This window comes from Dermacentor silvarum, chromosome 5, assembly GCF_013339745.2.
Source record: "Dermacentor silvarum isolate Dsil-2018 chromosome 5, BIME_Dsil_1.4, whole genome shotgun sequence".
In the NCBI taxonomy this organism is placed as follows: domain Eukaryota; kingdom Metazoa; phylum Arthropoda; class Arachnida; order Ixodida; family Ixodidae; genus Dermacentor; species Dermacentor silvarum.
In genome coordinates this window covers 40,563,268-40,575,877 of record NC_051158.1, presented here as the reverse complement: position 1 = coordinate 40,575,877, position 12,610 = coordinate 40,563,268, and the positions used below count along the sequence as shown (strand labels likewise).

The 12,610-nt window shown below is 47.4% G+C and overlaps 1 protein-coding gene across 11 annotated transcripts in view; it reads left to right on the top strand.

Annotated features, from left to right (window-relative positions):
- The window catches only part of LOC119453339 (COP9 signalosome complex subunit 1), a 98,576-nt gene that overhangs the window by 10,340 nt on the left and 75,626 nt on the right, over positions 1–12,610 (top strand). For all 11 annotated transcript variants that reach the window (XM_049667789.1, XM_049667788.1, XM_049667786.1 and 8 more), the window contains exons 5-11: positions 984–1,119; positions 2,156–2,233; positions 2,708–2,848; positions 4,172–4,266; positions 6,706–6,811; positions 7,872–7,952; positions 8,461–8,598. In XM_049667789.1, coding sequence (XP_049523746.1) covers positions 984–1,119; positions 2,156–2,233; positions 2,708–2,848; positions 4,172–4,266; positions 6,706–6,811; positions 7,872–7,952; positions 8,461–8,598 — 775 coding nt within the window. The remainder of the gene's footprint in view (positions 1–983; positions 1,120–2,155; positions 2,234–2,707; positions 2,849–4,171; positions 4,267–6,705; positions 6,812–7,871; positions 7,953–8,460; positions 8,599–12,610) is intronic.

Here is a 12,610-nt window from a genome sequence, read left to right as displayed (position 1 = left end):
AAGATGTGTTGTTTCATTTCTAGCTATGCCTGCCTTTGTAAATGCATCCTAAAGTAGGCCCCAAAACGGGCATTCTGAGATTAGTACAAAGCAATCAAATGTTGCACTCCGGTGTAATTACGCGTAATAGACATTAGGAGTACTTTTTCTGTTATGTTTAAATTTATGCTGATGATACAGTAACTTGTTTCTGTTCCAGCAAGAATTAAGATTCTTAAAATTTGTCAGCTATTCCACGGGTAGGCAACTTGCAAATTTTTGTGAAACAAAAAAGTAATCAATGTACCTTCATGAAAATTTAGAATTCTATCTTTAGCCCTTTCCATGCAAACGACGAGTCTCGCTCGTCCAGGGATTTCCTTTCGTCCACTGAGTGCCACAGACTAGTGACAGACGTTTTTATAATCTTGGTGCCAGTGCTATGTGCTACCAGGTAGTGCAACCTTCCAAGAAAACTCATTTTTCATGGGCACAGTGAACTAAAATTCGTTCCAGTCATTTTCAATGCCGGAAAGATTTTTTGGGATGTTGCTTCACCTCACGCACAGAAGTGCCTTTGTAAAGCTCCAGCGAGTCCTGTTCGGAAGTTCAACTTAGTTCGAATAATTTTGAGGAACTTGAGCCCCTGGCAGCATCTCTCACGTGTACTAGACTCGATGACAGCGCTTTGCGGCCTGCATTTTCGATTTCCTTTTCTCACAGCATTAGAAATGACATGTTAAGAACTGGCAACTTTACTCTGTCAAGCTTTGCATGCACCTGTGGCCTAATGGTTAGAGCACCGAGCTGCTGTGCTGGGGGACCTGGCTTTGAAACCTACTATCCGACATGTTAGTTTTTTTTCTTTTATTGTTATTATTATTAATAAGGGTCACGATTTAGGCTACCCAGCCGGACGTGTGACGAGACATAGGGGCGGCAGATCGTGACAACGCTTCGTGCTAAGCGCATTTTAAGATGCGCTAACGAATCCCTTCTTCCAGGCGCGGCCACGACGACCTTGGCGACCACTACCTCGACTGCGGAGATCTCAACAATGCGCTCAAGTGCTTCTCTAGGGCGCGCGACTACTGCACAAGTAGCCGGCACGTGGTCAACATGTGCCTCAACGTGATAAAGGTATTGCACGTAGACTTGCGCATTGTGTTTGAAATTATAATTTACCATGAATGCACAATGCTTACATGGTACTACATGTCGCATTTGCCATGTCAGACTGCGGAAAAGTTAGTATGACAAGTTGGGATAATTGTTAGTGATTTGTTGCGATAGCCCCACTTGAAATAAAATAGGGATGTAATCATGAGAGCTACGTGTCCTGTAGTTCATCTCCCATTCTTACGGGGCTTGCAATGGAAAAACTCAATTGGTGCATGCACTGCTTGCAGCATTTTTGAATTGTAATGAAGAATCCGAAGAACGCCAAGTGGCTATGCTGAATGCATGAGCACGATTGGAGATCGTTGTTCTGAGTGCGCGTTCAGTTTTGCCGCACGCGATTGGCCTAGGCCGCGCCGAGTTCGTCAACCGCGTGAACTCGGCGCGGCCAAGGTTAATCGCGCGTGGCGAAACTGAACACATGCTCGCGCCCCGTTGGTTTCCCTTTCCTTTGAATCTTGGCACAAAAGCAAGGCACACTCTTCGTCTGTAGCATTCACTTTGTGTCACCACCTCAGTACTCTTTTTGTCAATGTGTAATACATTGACCACATTACATGCCAGTGCTCAACTATAGATTCAGTGCCATTTGGTTGCGCGCACTCACATGCCGCTGTCTATGCTTGTTTGTCATCACTGCGCAGTGCTTGCAGGAAAATGACTCCACGACCTCTTAACACTGAAGCCTGCAAATGTCCCATAGAAAGCTACTGCATTAAAAAGAATGCTCGTTGTAACTTGCAGAATAATTTTTCCTGAACTACGCACATCCATCAGAAATTGAAATAATTTAACATTACAGTGAAAGCAGTGATATCTTGTCTCAAGAGGCTTGCTATGATGGTAAATCAAGTGGGCGGGGGGAACCTTGAGACAACTGTAAGATGTGGAATAGCTGCCTTTCGTATCTGCTACACAGTTAATGCTACTAAGAGAGCTATCGTCGTCTCACTCGCTGTCGTCTGTCTTCAATTTTTCTTGTTTTTGTGCTTTTCAGGTCAGCATTTACCTGCAGAACTGGTCCCACGTGCTGACGTATGTCAACAAGGCAGAGGCGACGCCAGAATTTGCTGATGTACGTTTGTGCCGCAGCGTTTCAGCTTTTGATTTGCTCCTTTATTTCATTCACTTTTATGCCATCTTCTCCTCTCATGGTGTTCGGTGACCTACCTACCTGCCTCAAAGTTTAATCCATCTAAATGTCTAAATGAAGCCAGCACACAGCAAAGCCAAGGAAAGCATGGGGTAATTACTTGAGTTAATTAATAATGCAGTTAATTTCCTCCACGCCTTAATGTCTGCTGGCTTGATTGGCTTGTCATTAACAATAAATCAAGCCCGAATCCTTGATCCCTCTTGCTTGCTTGATCCGTCTTGTCGTTTTCTCTTCATCATCATCATCATCAGCCTTTATGTCCACTGCAAGATCAACACTTCTTTCTGCAATCTCTCCTCTATGTAACCCCTGCTAAATACAGCTGCGTGCTTGTTCTTAAGGCGCTATTAGCACTAGAGAAGTTGCCATTAAATCATGCAAATTGCCTCACAGGGCCATGCCAAGGACACGCACCAGAGCATAGTGACCAAGCTGCGGTGCGCAGCAGGACTGGCTGAGCTGGCCACCAAGAAGTACAAGTCGGCCGCCAAGAACTTCCTTCAGGCCAGCTTCGACCACTGTGACTTTCCTGACGTAAGTGGCATGCGATTAGGCATGCACAGATTTGTGTGCTCTTCGATTCCTTAGTTAACAGGCAGGAGCTTTGATCAACTACTTTTTAAAGGATTGTTAATGAGACAAACACGTTCAGCTGTATATGAGTAATTACCTTTGTACATTACCAAAAAAAAAGCCACTTTTAGTGCGACAGTACACCTGGCAAGCCAGAAAAGACACAAAGCGAAGGATGGATGGCAGCACTGCCTTGGAAGTTCCTGCAGCAGCTTGCCGTGACATCGATTTTGACGGTGCCGGCATGCATGTAGTCACTTTTTAATTGCTAAATTATGACTACATTGCACTCTGAAGGAGTCAAAGACTAAAGTTAGCAAGCTTATAAAAGTTTCACATCCACGCTTTACATAACACTGATGTTGCAGTTTTGCCATGACATTAAAAAGATGAAAAACATTTTTTTGAGCTATCAACATCTTGCCTCATTATAGTGACCACAGAGATTTAAAAGATTGCTTTATCAATCTAAACTTATTTAGGGTTTCTCTGTCTCTTCGAGTGTGTTTTGAGGTTGCCTTAGTCTATAACGATGAATTTTGGCAGTTCAGTTCCCTCAGGCTTGTTAGGTTCTCGGGAGAGAGTTGGCGTCCTCAAGAACATAACTGATGAGGCGATGTTCATAAGGCACAAATAGTCCAAGTGGATGCGACCATGTTCCGGTACCTGGGCTGTTGTTCATTATGGCAGGTGGCACTGCGAGATCGCCGACCCAATCACGCAGTCACCTTATCTTGGCTGTGCATTTGCACTGATCTAGGATGGAATAACCCGCCGTGGTTGCTTAATGGCTATAGTGTTGGGCTGCTAAGCACGAGGTCGCGGGATTGAACCACATTTCGATGGGGGCGAAATGCGAAAACACCTGTGTACTTAGATTTAGGAGCACGTTAAAGAACCCCAGGTGGTCGAAATTTTCCGGAGGCCCCATTACGTTGTGCCTCATAATCAGACCATGGTTTTGGCACTTAAGACCCCATAATTTTTTAGGATGGAATAAATGTAAATTATATAATATATATATGTGTGTAGAGTGGTCACATCTAGTAATTAAGCACTTCTTTAGATTCCGAGCATTTAGCTGCTAGGTGTAGGAACCGAATAATGTTACAGAAGCCACTTTGTACTGCTCGCCACTTGCACTCCTTTCTTCACAGACTGATTATAGATTTGTATCTCACTGTCCAGGTGCTGGTTCTTACGATGTGTCACAAACTTGCCCATGAAGAGCCAAAATTTCTCATTGATGTGATTTATTTTTGCTCTTGTTTCTCTTTTGGTTAGATGCTGTCCCCGAACAACGTTGCAATGTACGGCGGACTCTGTGCCCTGGCATCATTTGATCGCCAGGAACTTTTGCGCAACGTCATCTCTAGCAGGTACAGTTAACAATTGCGATCCCGGAGCCTGTGATGCTCTGGTGGTTCAGAGTTCTGCAACTGAACATGATATCGTGCTTCCCATAAGCAGCTGCGGTGCTGACATCTTGATGGGAGCGCTCTGTTAAGGAGACACTCTATGTGATCTTTGAGCACTTTTTAAGGAATCTTGGGCTGTCCTAATTAAACTGGCGCCGTCCAGTCAAGTCACGATGATAATACAGCCTTTGAGATAAGCGAGCAACTGCCGTGCGCGGATTTCGGAAGCCACAAAGAAGGTCACTCACTTTTAGGCATGCCTCAAGGGAGGAGGTGGAAGTGTACAGCATGGCGCATGGCGTGCACTGGCGCATGCGGTGGTGCAATATCAGATGCCACAACTGCGGCACTCGCGTTTTTGTGCAACATGATCCGTGCCGCTACGGATCATACGAATGCGTGAGCAACAGCGGCGGCGGCCGAGCCAGCGGAGCAGCCGGCAGAGCGCGATCTCGGCAGGATCCGTAGTCGCCAAACAACCGGCTATGTCACGCAGCTGCGCAATCTCTCATTGGTCAACACATCGAGCAGACCGGACCACGTCACAGCCTACTGATGCTTAGCGAGAAAGTAGATGAGGTCTGCTGCGAAGACCATGGCAGCAGCCAAGATGGGAAAAACGCTCCCTGCACTCGACGTTCTGAGGCGCTTAGTGGCGTGCGAAAACATTCGTGAGTTCACGTGTGCGCGCTTTTACACCTTTCAGAAGGCGATCGCTGACGCAGTTTCGCCCGAAAGGTGAAGCAACGATTGTGATAGCAAATTAGTAGACAGCTGTATGAAGTAAGGATAGTAGCTTTACCGGCCGTATAAACTTCTAAACGTTCGCTTACTAACTAAATTAACAAGCACAGTGTCACGCGCGCCCAGGTAAACATGAACACATCTTACTCAATGACCACAGACTCTGGCTGTCAAAACGCTGGCGTGAGGAAGAGCAGCAGCAGCAAGCGAATTGACCTTCGCGCTGTCTCTCGCTTCAACGTGAACTAAACGTCGAAAGCACAGCGCATATGAAGCTACCGGCACTAGGCACACTTTGTCAACATGAGGCCTGCGCAGGTGTGAACTTTGCACACATTGCAGATCGTTTCCAAGATACGGTGGCTGCGTCGTATCTGCAATGTGCCGGTCGCTTGTTGCAACACATCAGTCACTTTTTGCAACGTACAAGCTAGCCGCACCGCTAAATTTATGCGACCGCCACATTCAAGCGCAACGTAAGATGCAGGAACATCACAGATTGGTGACGTATCGCGGGGAACTTACTACATGGAGGTCAATGGGATTTAGATTGGGGCCGCGAAAACGTAACGTAGCAGCCGGGAAAACGCAGCAGCGAGGAAAGTATCAACGGGGTTCCACTATTCAAAATTTTTTCTGGTGAAAATTAGTAATTCATTTTTTCTTCATTTTGTGTATGTTCTGATGAAACAAATTTTGGGTGATACGAATATTTCACGCGACCCCACGCGATTCGTGTCACCGAGATTTTACTGTAATGTAATTTTACGACTTGGGTGGCTGAAATGCAGGCGTAATGCCGAAACCATGATTTCCGAGACCTTCGCAGAATAGTGGCATGCCACAGTAGTTTCCAAAGTTAACACTCTGGCCAACTAGAATGCTTCGGTCTCATGCAGAATGCGGTCATGACCCACTGGTGGTAAAAAATGCCACAATCCCTTCAATAAAAAATGGCGGCTTCGCTTGCAGTTTTGAAATTAAAGGTGATCAGAACCAGATGCCATTTCGAAACAGCTATACGAGGCCGCATTTCGTTCTTTAGATGGACGTTTTTTACAGAAATTTGCAGCAAGGTGCAGGAACGCACCGGGAACGAAAATTACACTGAAAATCAGGTTTTCGGACCTAAGTGCTGCCGAATTGTAACTGCTGATGCCAGCTTCAGTGCGGTTATATTTTGAGCATTTTTAAGGGCCAGTCCATATATAAGAAACTACTGATATATGACGACCACTTTCCGTGGAACTATCGAGTTCGTTATAAACGGGATTGACTGTATGTTCACATACTTAGATTTAGGTGCATGGTAAAGAACCACAGGTGGACAAAATTAATCTAGAGCCCCTCACTGCAGCGTCTCTCAACTTCAGTGTTCCTTTGGAACCCCATGAATCAATCAATCATTGCAACATTGAGTAAATCAGGCAAGCCTTCTTGTAATCAGCCTTGTTGGGCAGCAACACTTGTTTTATATGCAATGATTGTCTACTTGCAGTGAACTGCTTTAACACGTTTTATTGTGCAGAAGTGTGTTGACCAGACATAACCACTATACAGATAAGTGTGAAAGCTCCAGTGAATGTGGGTCATGGAGCATGAGCTTGTGCCACCTGGTGTTAAAGTGTCTACTTCTCTTTGCCTGTGTTCTTGCAGCTCTTTCAAGTTGTTCCTCGAGCTGGAACCACAGCTGAGGGACATAATCTTCAAGTTCTACGAGTCCAAGTACGCCACCTGCCTGACACTGCTGAACGAGATCAAAGTGAGCATCACAGTGTGACATTGAAATAGCATTTGACGCCTGCTGAAGCGCATGGTAAATGAAGGCTTTCTACAGGACGCTATGGTGTCCCTTAAGGACATTTAGCTTAACGTACGGGAGAAATATGTAAAAAAAAAATGTTAGGAGACCGGATGCCATCTCGTCCATCATATGAAACCTAACCACGCCAAGACAGTTGATTAGTACACCTCCTGCTTGTTTCTATGTTGTCACGTCTCGCCAGGCCCACTTAGTCAGAAACGCCCACCAGTTTCGGCAATTAGGTGCACTTGAGACTCATGACTTGTGATTCAGGTGAGTTGAGAGGAAGCTAAAGCTAAGTTCACTATTTATTAGCGATCAGCGATAGCGAGAGTAGAGCCACAGGGACAATTTGCACATAACATACATAAGCAACAGAAACCCAATAGCATGCAGACCATGCATAGTCAGGACAGTGCATTTGTTACACATGTCAACTGTTTACATTTTATTGTGAACACTTTTCTAAAACTGTATCGTGGGTTGGTTCGTTGAACATTTGCTTGCATGTGGGAATGTCGCAGTGGGGTATGAACGAAGTGCTAAAGGGGGCCTTGACAGGTTTGAACCATGCTCAATAAATAAGGTGATTACGCACATTAGCGATGAGCATTTGAAGCTGTAAAACTGTTTCTCGCACACCTGGCACTTTCTTACATGTAGCCTATCCTTTTTCAATGCTAGGCATATGTAGTAGAATCTCGATACAAATCTCTCGAGACTGCACAAGAAATTCGCATCACCCAAACACGTGAAAAAAATCTGGAAATAGTATACTAACTGTGGCACTTCTTTGTTTGGGTGCTGCACCAAGTCTTTGCGCACTGTTCTGTGCTCTAGTCGGTCATTTAGTGCAACTTATCATTCACTTGCTGCAAGGTATCGTTCGCTTGTTGCAGTGTATCAGTCACTTGCTGCAATGTATGATTTGCTTGCTGCAATCTATCGGTTGCTTGTTGCAACATATACGTTTATTTTCTGTGTAGCAATGTGCGACAGCAAATTTGTATTTCCGCAGGACAATCTTCTCTTGGATGTGTATCTGGCTTCTCATGTCAACACCTTGTACACCCAGATCCGGAACAGAGCCCTCATTCAGGTGAGAGATATAGAAAACTCTTTAATGAACTGGCCTATATGAAGGAGCCTACATGCTAGTCTGCATAGAGAAGGAGATCGGGGACAAAGTCTCTAGGAGTTGGGAAAGCAGGGAAGAAAAATAAAGGCAAGAAAATATGTGATCATGGTATGGTGCCCCCACGCCTCAACTAACGACTTAGTAAGTTCAACATGCACCTTCGAAATTCCAAAAGTTCACAACGCAGCTCTGTTGTCACTATTGAAAGGTGCTTATCGTCATTGACCACCCATGTGAAAACTGCCGCCATTGTGTGGTCACGAAGGCACTGGCTCTGACAGTCGGTTGCTGCCAATGCTGTGAACAACTATTTCGGTTTCACAGACATTTGTAACGCGCAGGAAGTTTTGAAACCTATTTTGTTGGCAGAAAGGTTCACATTCGAATTGGTTAAGTATGGTGTGTGATGTGCCTTATTATAAAATACACCAGTGAAATAAATGTTGTGTGTTTGTTTCCTTGCGTGCAGTATTTCAGCCCGTACTTGTCGGCCGACATGACAAAGATGGCGCAGGCGTTCAACACGACCCTCGGTGCGCTCGAGGAGGAATTGATGCAGCTGATTCTCGACGGACAGATTCAGGCACGCATAGACTCTCACAACAAGGTACAGCACATTTCTGTCTCGTTGGGTTGCCTAACCTATTTTTTTTTTTACTGGTTATGTCTGCATATCGTTGTGTTGCTTCTTTCATCATGTACAGTAAAACCTTGTTAATTCGACCCTCGTTAATTCGGAAAATCGGATTATTCGGACTTGTTCTCTAGTCCCGGCAGGCGTGTGCATTATCGAATGCAATTGAACTCCTGTTAATTCAGACATGTTTGGCCGCACATCGGTTAATTCAGACAACTTTCGGAGCTCAGCGAGCAAGGAAGCGCCACAAACATGCGACACGAAAGAGCAAAAATGGCGCTAGCATCCAACTGAAACGAAGCGGCAGAGTCTGCATCGCCATAGTCATCAGCGGAAATCGTATGTGAATGACACATTGCCGGAACGCTTTGTGCCTCTGTGCCTTTAAAGCCTTTGTTGCATTTACCGCCGCGCATAACACCGCGTTGGCCACAGTGCTTTCATAATTGCATAATCGCCATCCATGATTGCGTTGATAGCGGCTGCGGTTTCCTCCAGAGCGGTTGCTTCATATTGACTCTGTGCAAAGCTGCTGAGGATGAAGACCACCGGCTACATTGTGATGGACGGACAATCTGTTGGCGATCAGCTCACTGGCGAAAAACTTATGAGGATGTGCACGCGGTAGTGTAAAGCATATCGCAAATGAAGGCGCACGCCGCGGCCGTGCTGCGAAGGAAGTCACGAGGCCTCGATTGCAGCTGCTATTTGAGCTGGTAGAACAAGCTAGTTGAGGCAAAGGGAGAAGGTGTCTCTGTTTAGCGATGTTCCCTTCCTGGTGGCATGGTAACAAGTACAGTAGAACCTCGTTCATACTGTTTTCAAAAAATACGCGAAAAATAAACGTACGATCCCGGAAAACGTACGATCCGAATCCAGGGTTAAAAATTGAAGCTGACATGCCCATATTGAGGTGCAAGGGCAGAAGTAATTTATTTCTTGCAAGACATAGTTACAGTCGAATCTCGTTAATTCGAACTGACGCTGTGGTCCCGTCAAAGTTATGTGTATTTCAATGGGCGAGAACGCTCGGTTATTCGAACACGAAAGCATTTGCGACGGTTACGACAAAACCACGCGAGTGCATTCACACAAGGGAATTTTATTGATGGGGTTGCTAAGACTACTCATCGTCACTAGGGTCGACCTCACTGGCACTGCTGCCGTCATAGCTGCTGCGGTCCCACAGCACGTCGTCATCAAGTGCAAGTCCACACTTCGCGAATGACCGCACCACGACATCGCGCGGTACAGCCGCCCACGCAGAGAGGACCCACCCTGACACAGTAGCCAGGGAGGCCAAATTTTCTCGCGCTCAAGCCGCCACTGCCGCACCACACGTTCACTGACTCCAAACTTGCGTCCCGCTGTGCAGTTATTAGTTTCCTCGGCATGGAGGATAGCAGCCCGTTTGAACGCTGCTGTGAACGAGCGCCGAAAGTTCTTGGCACTCCTGACAGGCGCGACGATTCAGCACAACAGCAGAAGTGACAGATGCGCGCAGCCGTCGAAAAGAATCGTATCTCAAAGAAAAGCTCTTCCGCCAACTACTAATACCCCCCAAACGACGGCTCATCTGCCAACTACCATACCCCCTAACGGCGGCTCTTCCGCCAACTACCAATAACCCCCAAACGGCGGCTCTTCCATGATCGATGCTCCCACAAGAGCCGTGCGCTCAGTGGTGCGCGCAATAAAAATGTATGCATACGGTAAATGAATATGCTACGCTTCTACCGTAACCATGGAAACGTAGGTGCGAAGTTGTAACCACGCCGTAGCGCCCCTGATTTCTCGTTTCTCTTGCCGCTACTAGCGGTACATGGTTTGGCTTCGATTCTAAATCGACCCCCCAACATTGGATTGTCAAATTTGAAAAAATGGGTCGACCTACAATCGTGTAAATACGGTACATGCCGACATCTCGGCCATCGCTGCGGCTGCGGCGCAGACGGAAGCAACGCGGAGGCCCAGTCCGGCCAGCGAAACCACGAAACTGCCCACGCCGGCCATCGCTCACTTCAACGGCAGAAAACGAAACTTCGGGGAGCGGGCTAAGCTGGAACCAGGCCGGCGGGCGCGCACGGAGACAGTCGAAGTTGAGGGAGCTACGAGAGACTTGAGAGGGAGGGTGAGGGGAGCCACCGAAGGGACGGGGTTGCCGAGGCCAAATGCGCTTCCCTGCCGCCCTCCTCTCTCACCTTCGACGATCTCCGCGCGCGCGTCCCCGTGCCGGCACCGCCCGCTCCCTGAAGTTTCGTTCACTGCCGTTATCGGGATGCGAGAGAGATTGTGGTTGTGAAGAAGAGGCGATATCGGGATGCGAGCGTCGGTCCGGCGTGGGCAGTTTCGTGGCCCTGGCTTGCTATGTGCTTGCGCGCCGCGATATTTCACGACTCGCAGCGTTCATACGTAGCGCTATGGTGCACAAGTACATCAAAAGTAAGTCCTTTTAATTAGAACAAATTTTCGGGCCCTTTCGAGTTCGAATTATCGAGATTCAGCTGTATTTTCTGCTGGTGTGTCACACCTTAGGCCAGGAACAACTCCTTTTACACACATTGCAGGCCCTTGTCCGCATTTTCTTTGTCTTTCGTGCAAAAGAAGCTTTGTAAGACTTCCAAGCCAGCAAGGGCTTCGGCGAAGGTAGCCAGTGGGCGCAAGCCTTCGTTCTCGCCGCCGCCTTAAGGCTCCTCGTCCACCACAACCTCCGCTACGATCTCGGCGAGCCGTAGCACCGCGCGCCTGTTTTCGTCGCTTACCGTATTTACTCGAATCTAGGCCGACTCCGATTCTAAGCCGTTCGAAGTCCGAAAAAAAAAAAAACTTACCTCGAATGTAGGCCGAACGAAAAAGCGAGGACAGCATTCGCAAAATGAAACACCATTTATTAAATTTGAACATGCCGAGCTCATTCTATGTCACCATCGCTGCTAGCCTCGTCGCTATCTTCCTTACTGTTGACATCTTCAAACAGTGCGCTATATTCAGTACCATCCAGCGCATTAGAGATGCTGCATTTTTGGAAGGAGCGCACGTTGCGGCGCACGCAAAAACCATCTCCTGTGGCCCCCTCCAACGACAGACCGATGCCGAAGTTCCGCCCGGTTTGAACGTTTGACGATGCCTCTACGGCTAGCACAACTACCGCATTTACTCGATTCTCACGCTTCCTCGATTGTAACGCGCACCCGTTTTCCGCGAGGAAAAATTTGGAAAAATAGATTTCCTCCCGATGCACTGATGTTGCGATGAATAAAAAAAGTCGCAGTTTCGCCCGAAAGGCGATGCATCGAATGCGGTAGCAAATTAGTACACCGCTATTAACAAGCACGGTGTCACGCGCGCTCAAGCAAATATGAACGCACCTCGCTCGTTGACCGCGGAAACGAACTGTCAAAACGCTGGAGACGAAGCGCGCCTTCGTGCTAGCATGCCTCTCGCTTCAACGCGGCGAAAACACGGCGCGCGGCGGACTTTACCAGTCGCAGATTGCTTTCAAGATAGGGCCAAGCCTGATCGTATCGCCGGAGTGGATCGTCGCAGATTACGTCCTGCTTCGGTCCACTGAAACCGTTCCGCATTGCTTTGCTGGCGAAAATCCTCTCCTTCTGTTTGCGCCAGTCCCGCTCGCAAGTTTCGGATTCTCCGAACGCCCGTGATGCGGCCCGATTTCCGTCCGTCTCCGCACAGATGATCACTTTCCTTTTAAATGCGGCATCATGATGAACTCGGTACTTCATGCTGATAGAGCAGACGCTGAGAACGTGAAGACAGACGGTAGACTATTGCCTAAGCACGTGTACTGCAGCACACGGAGGAAGCTTCCGCATGCTACGGTAGCTAGGCACGACGCGCGTGCGAGGCGGCCATTTTGAAATGCCGACGCAGATTTAGGGTCGTGTTGAAAGTGCGCGTTAGATTCGAGTAAATACAGTATTCGTTTAGAAAGCGGCACTATAGTGGCATCGCCCATTTGGTG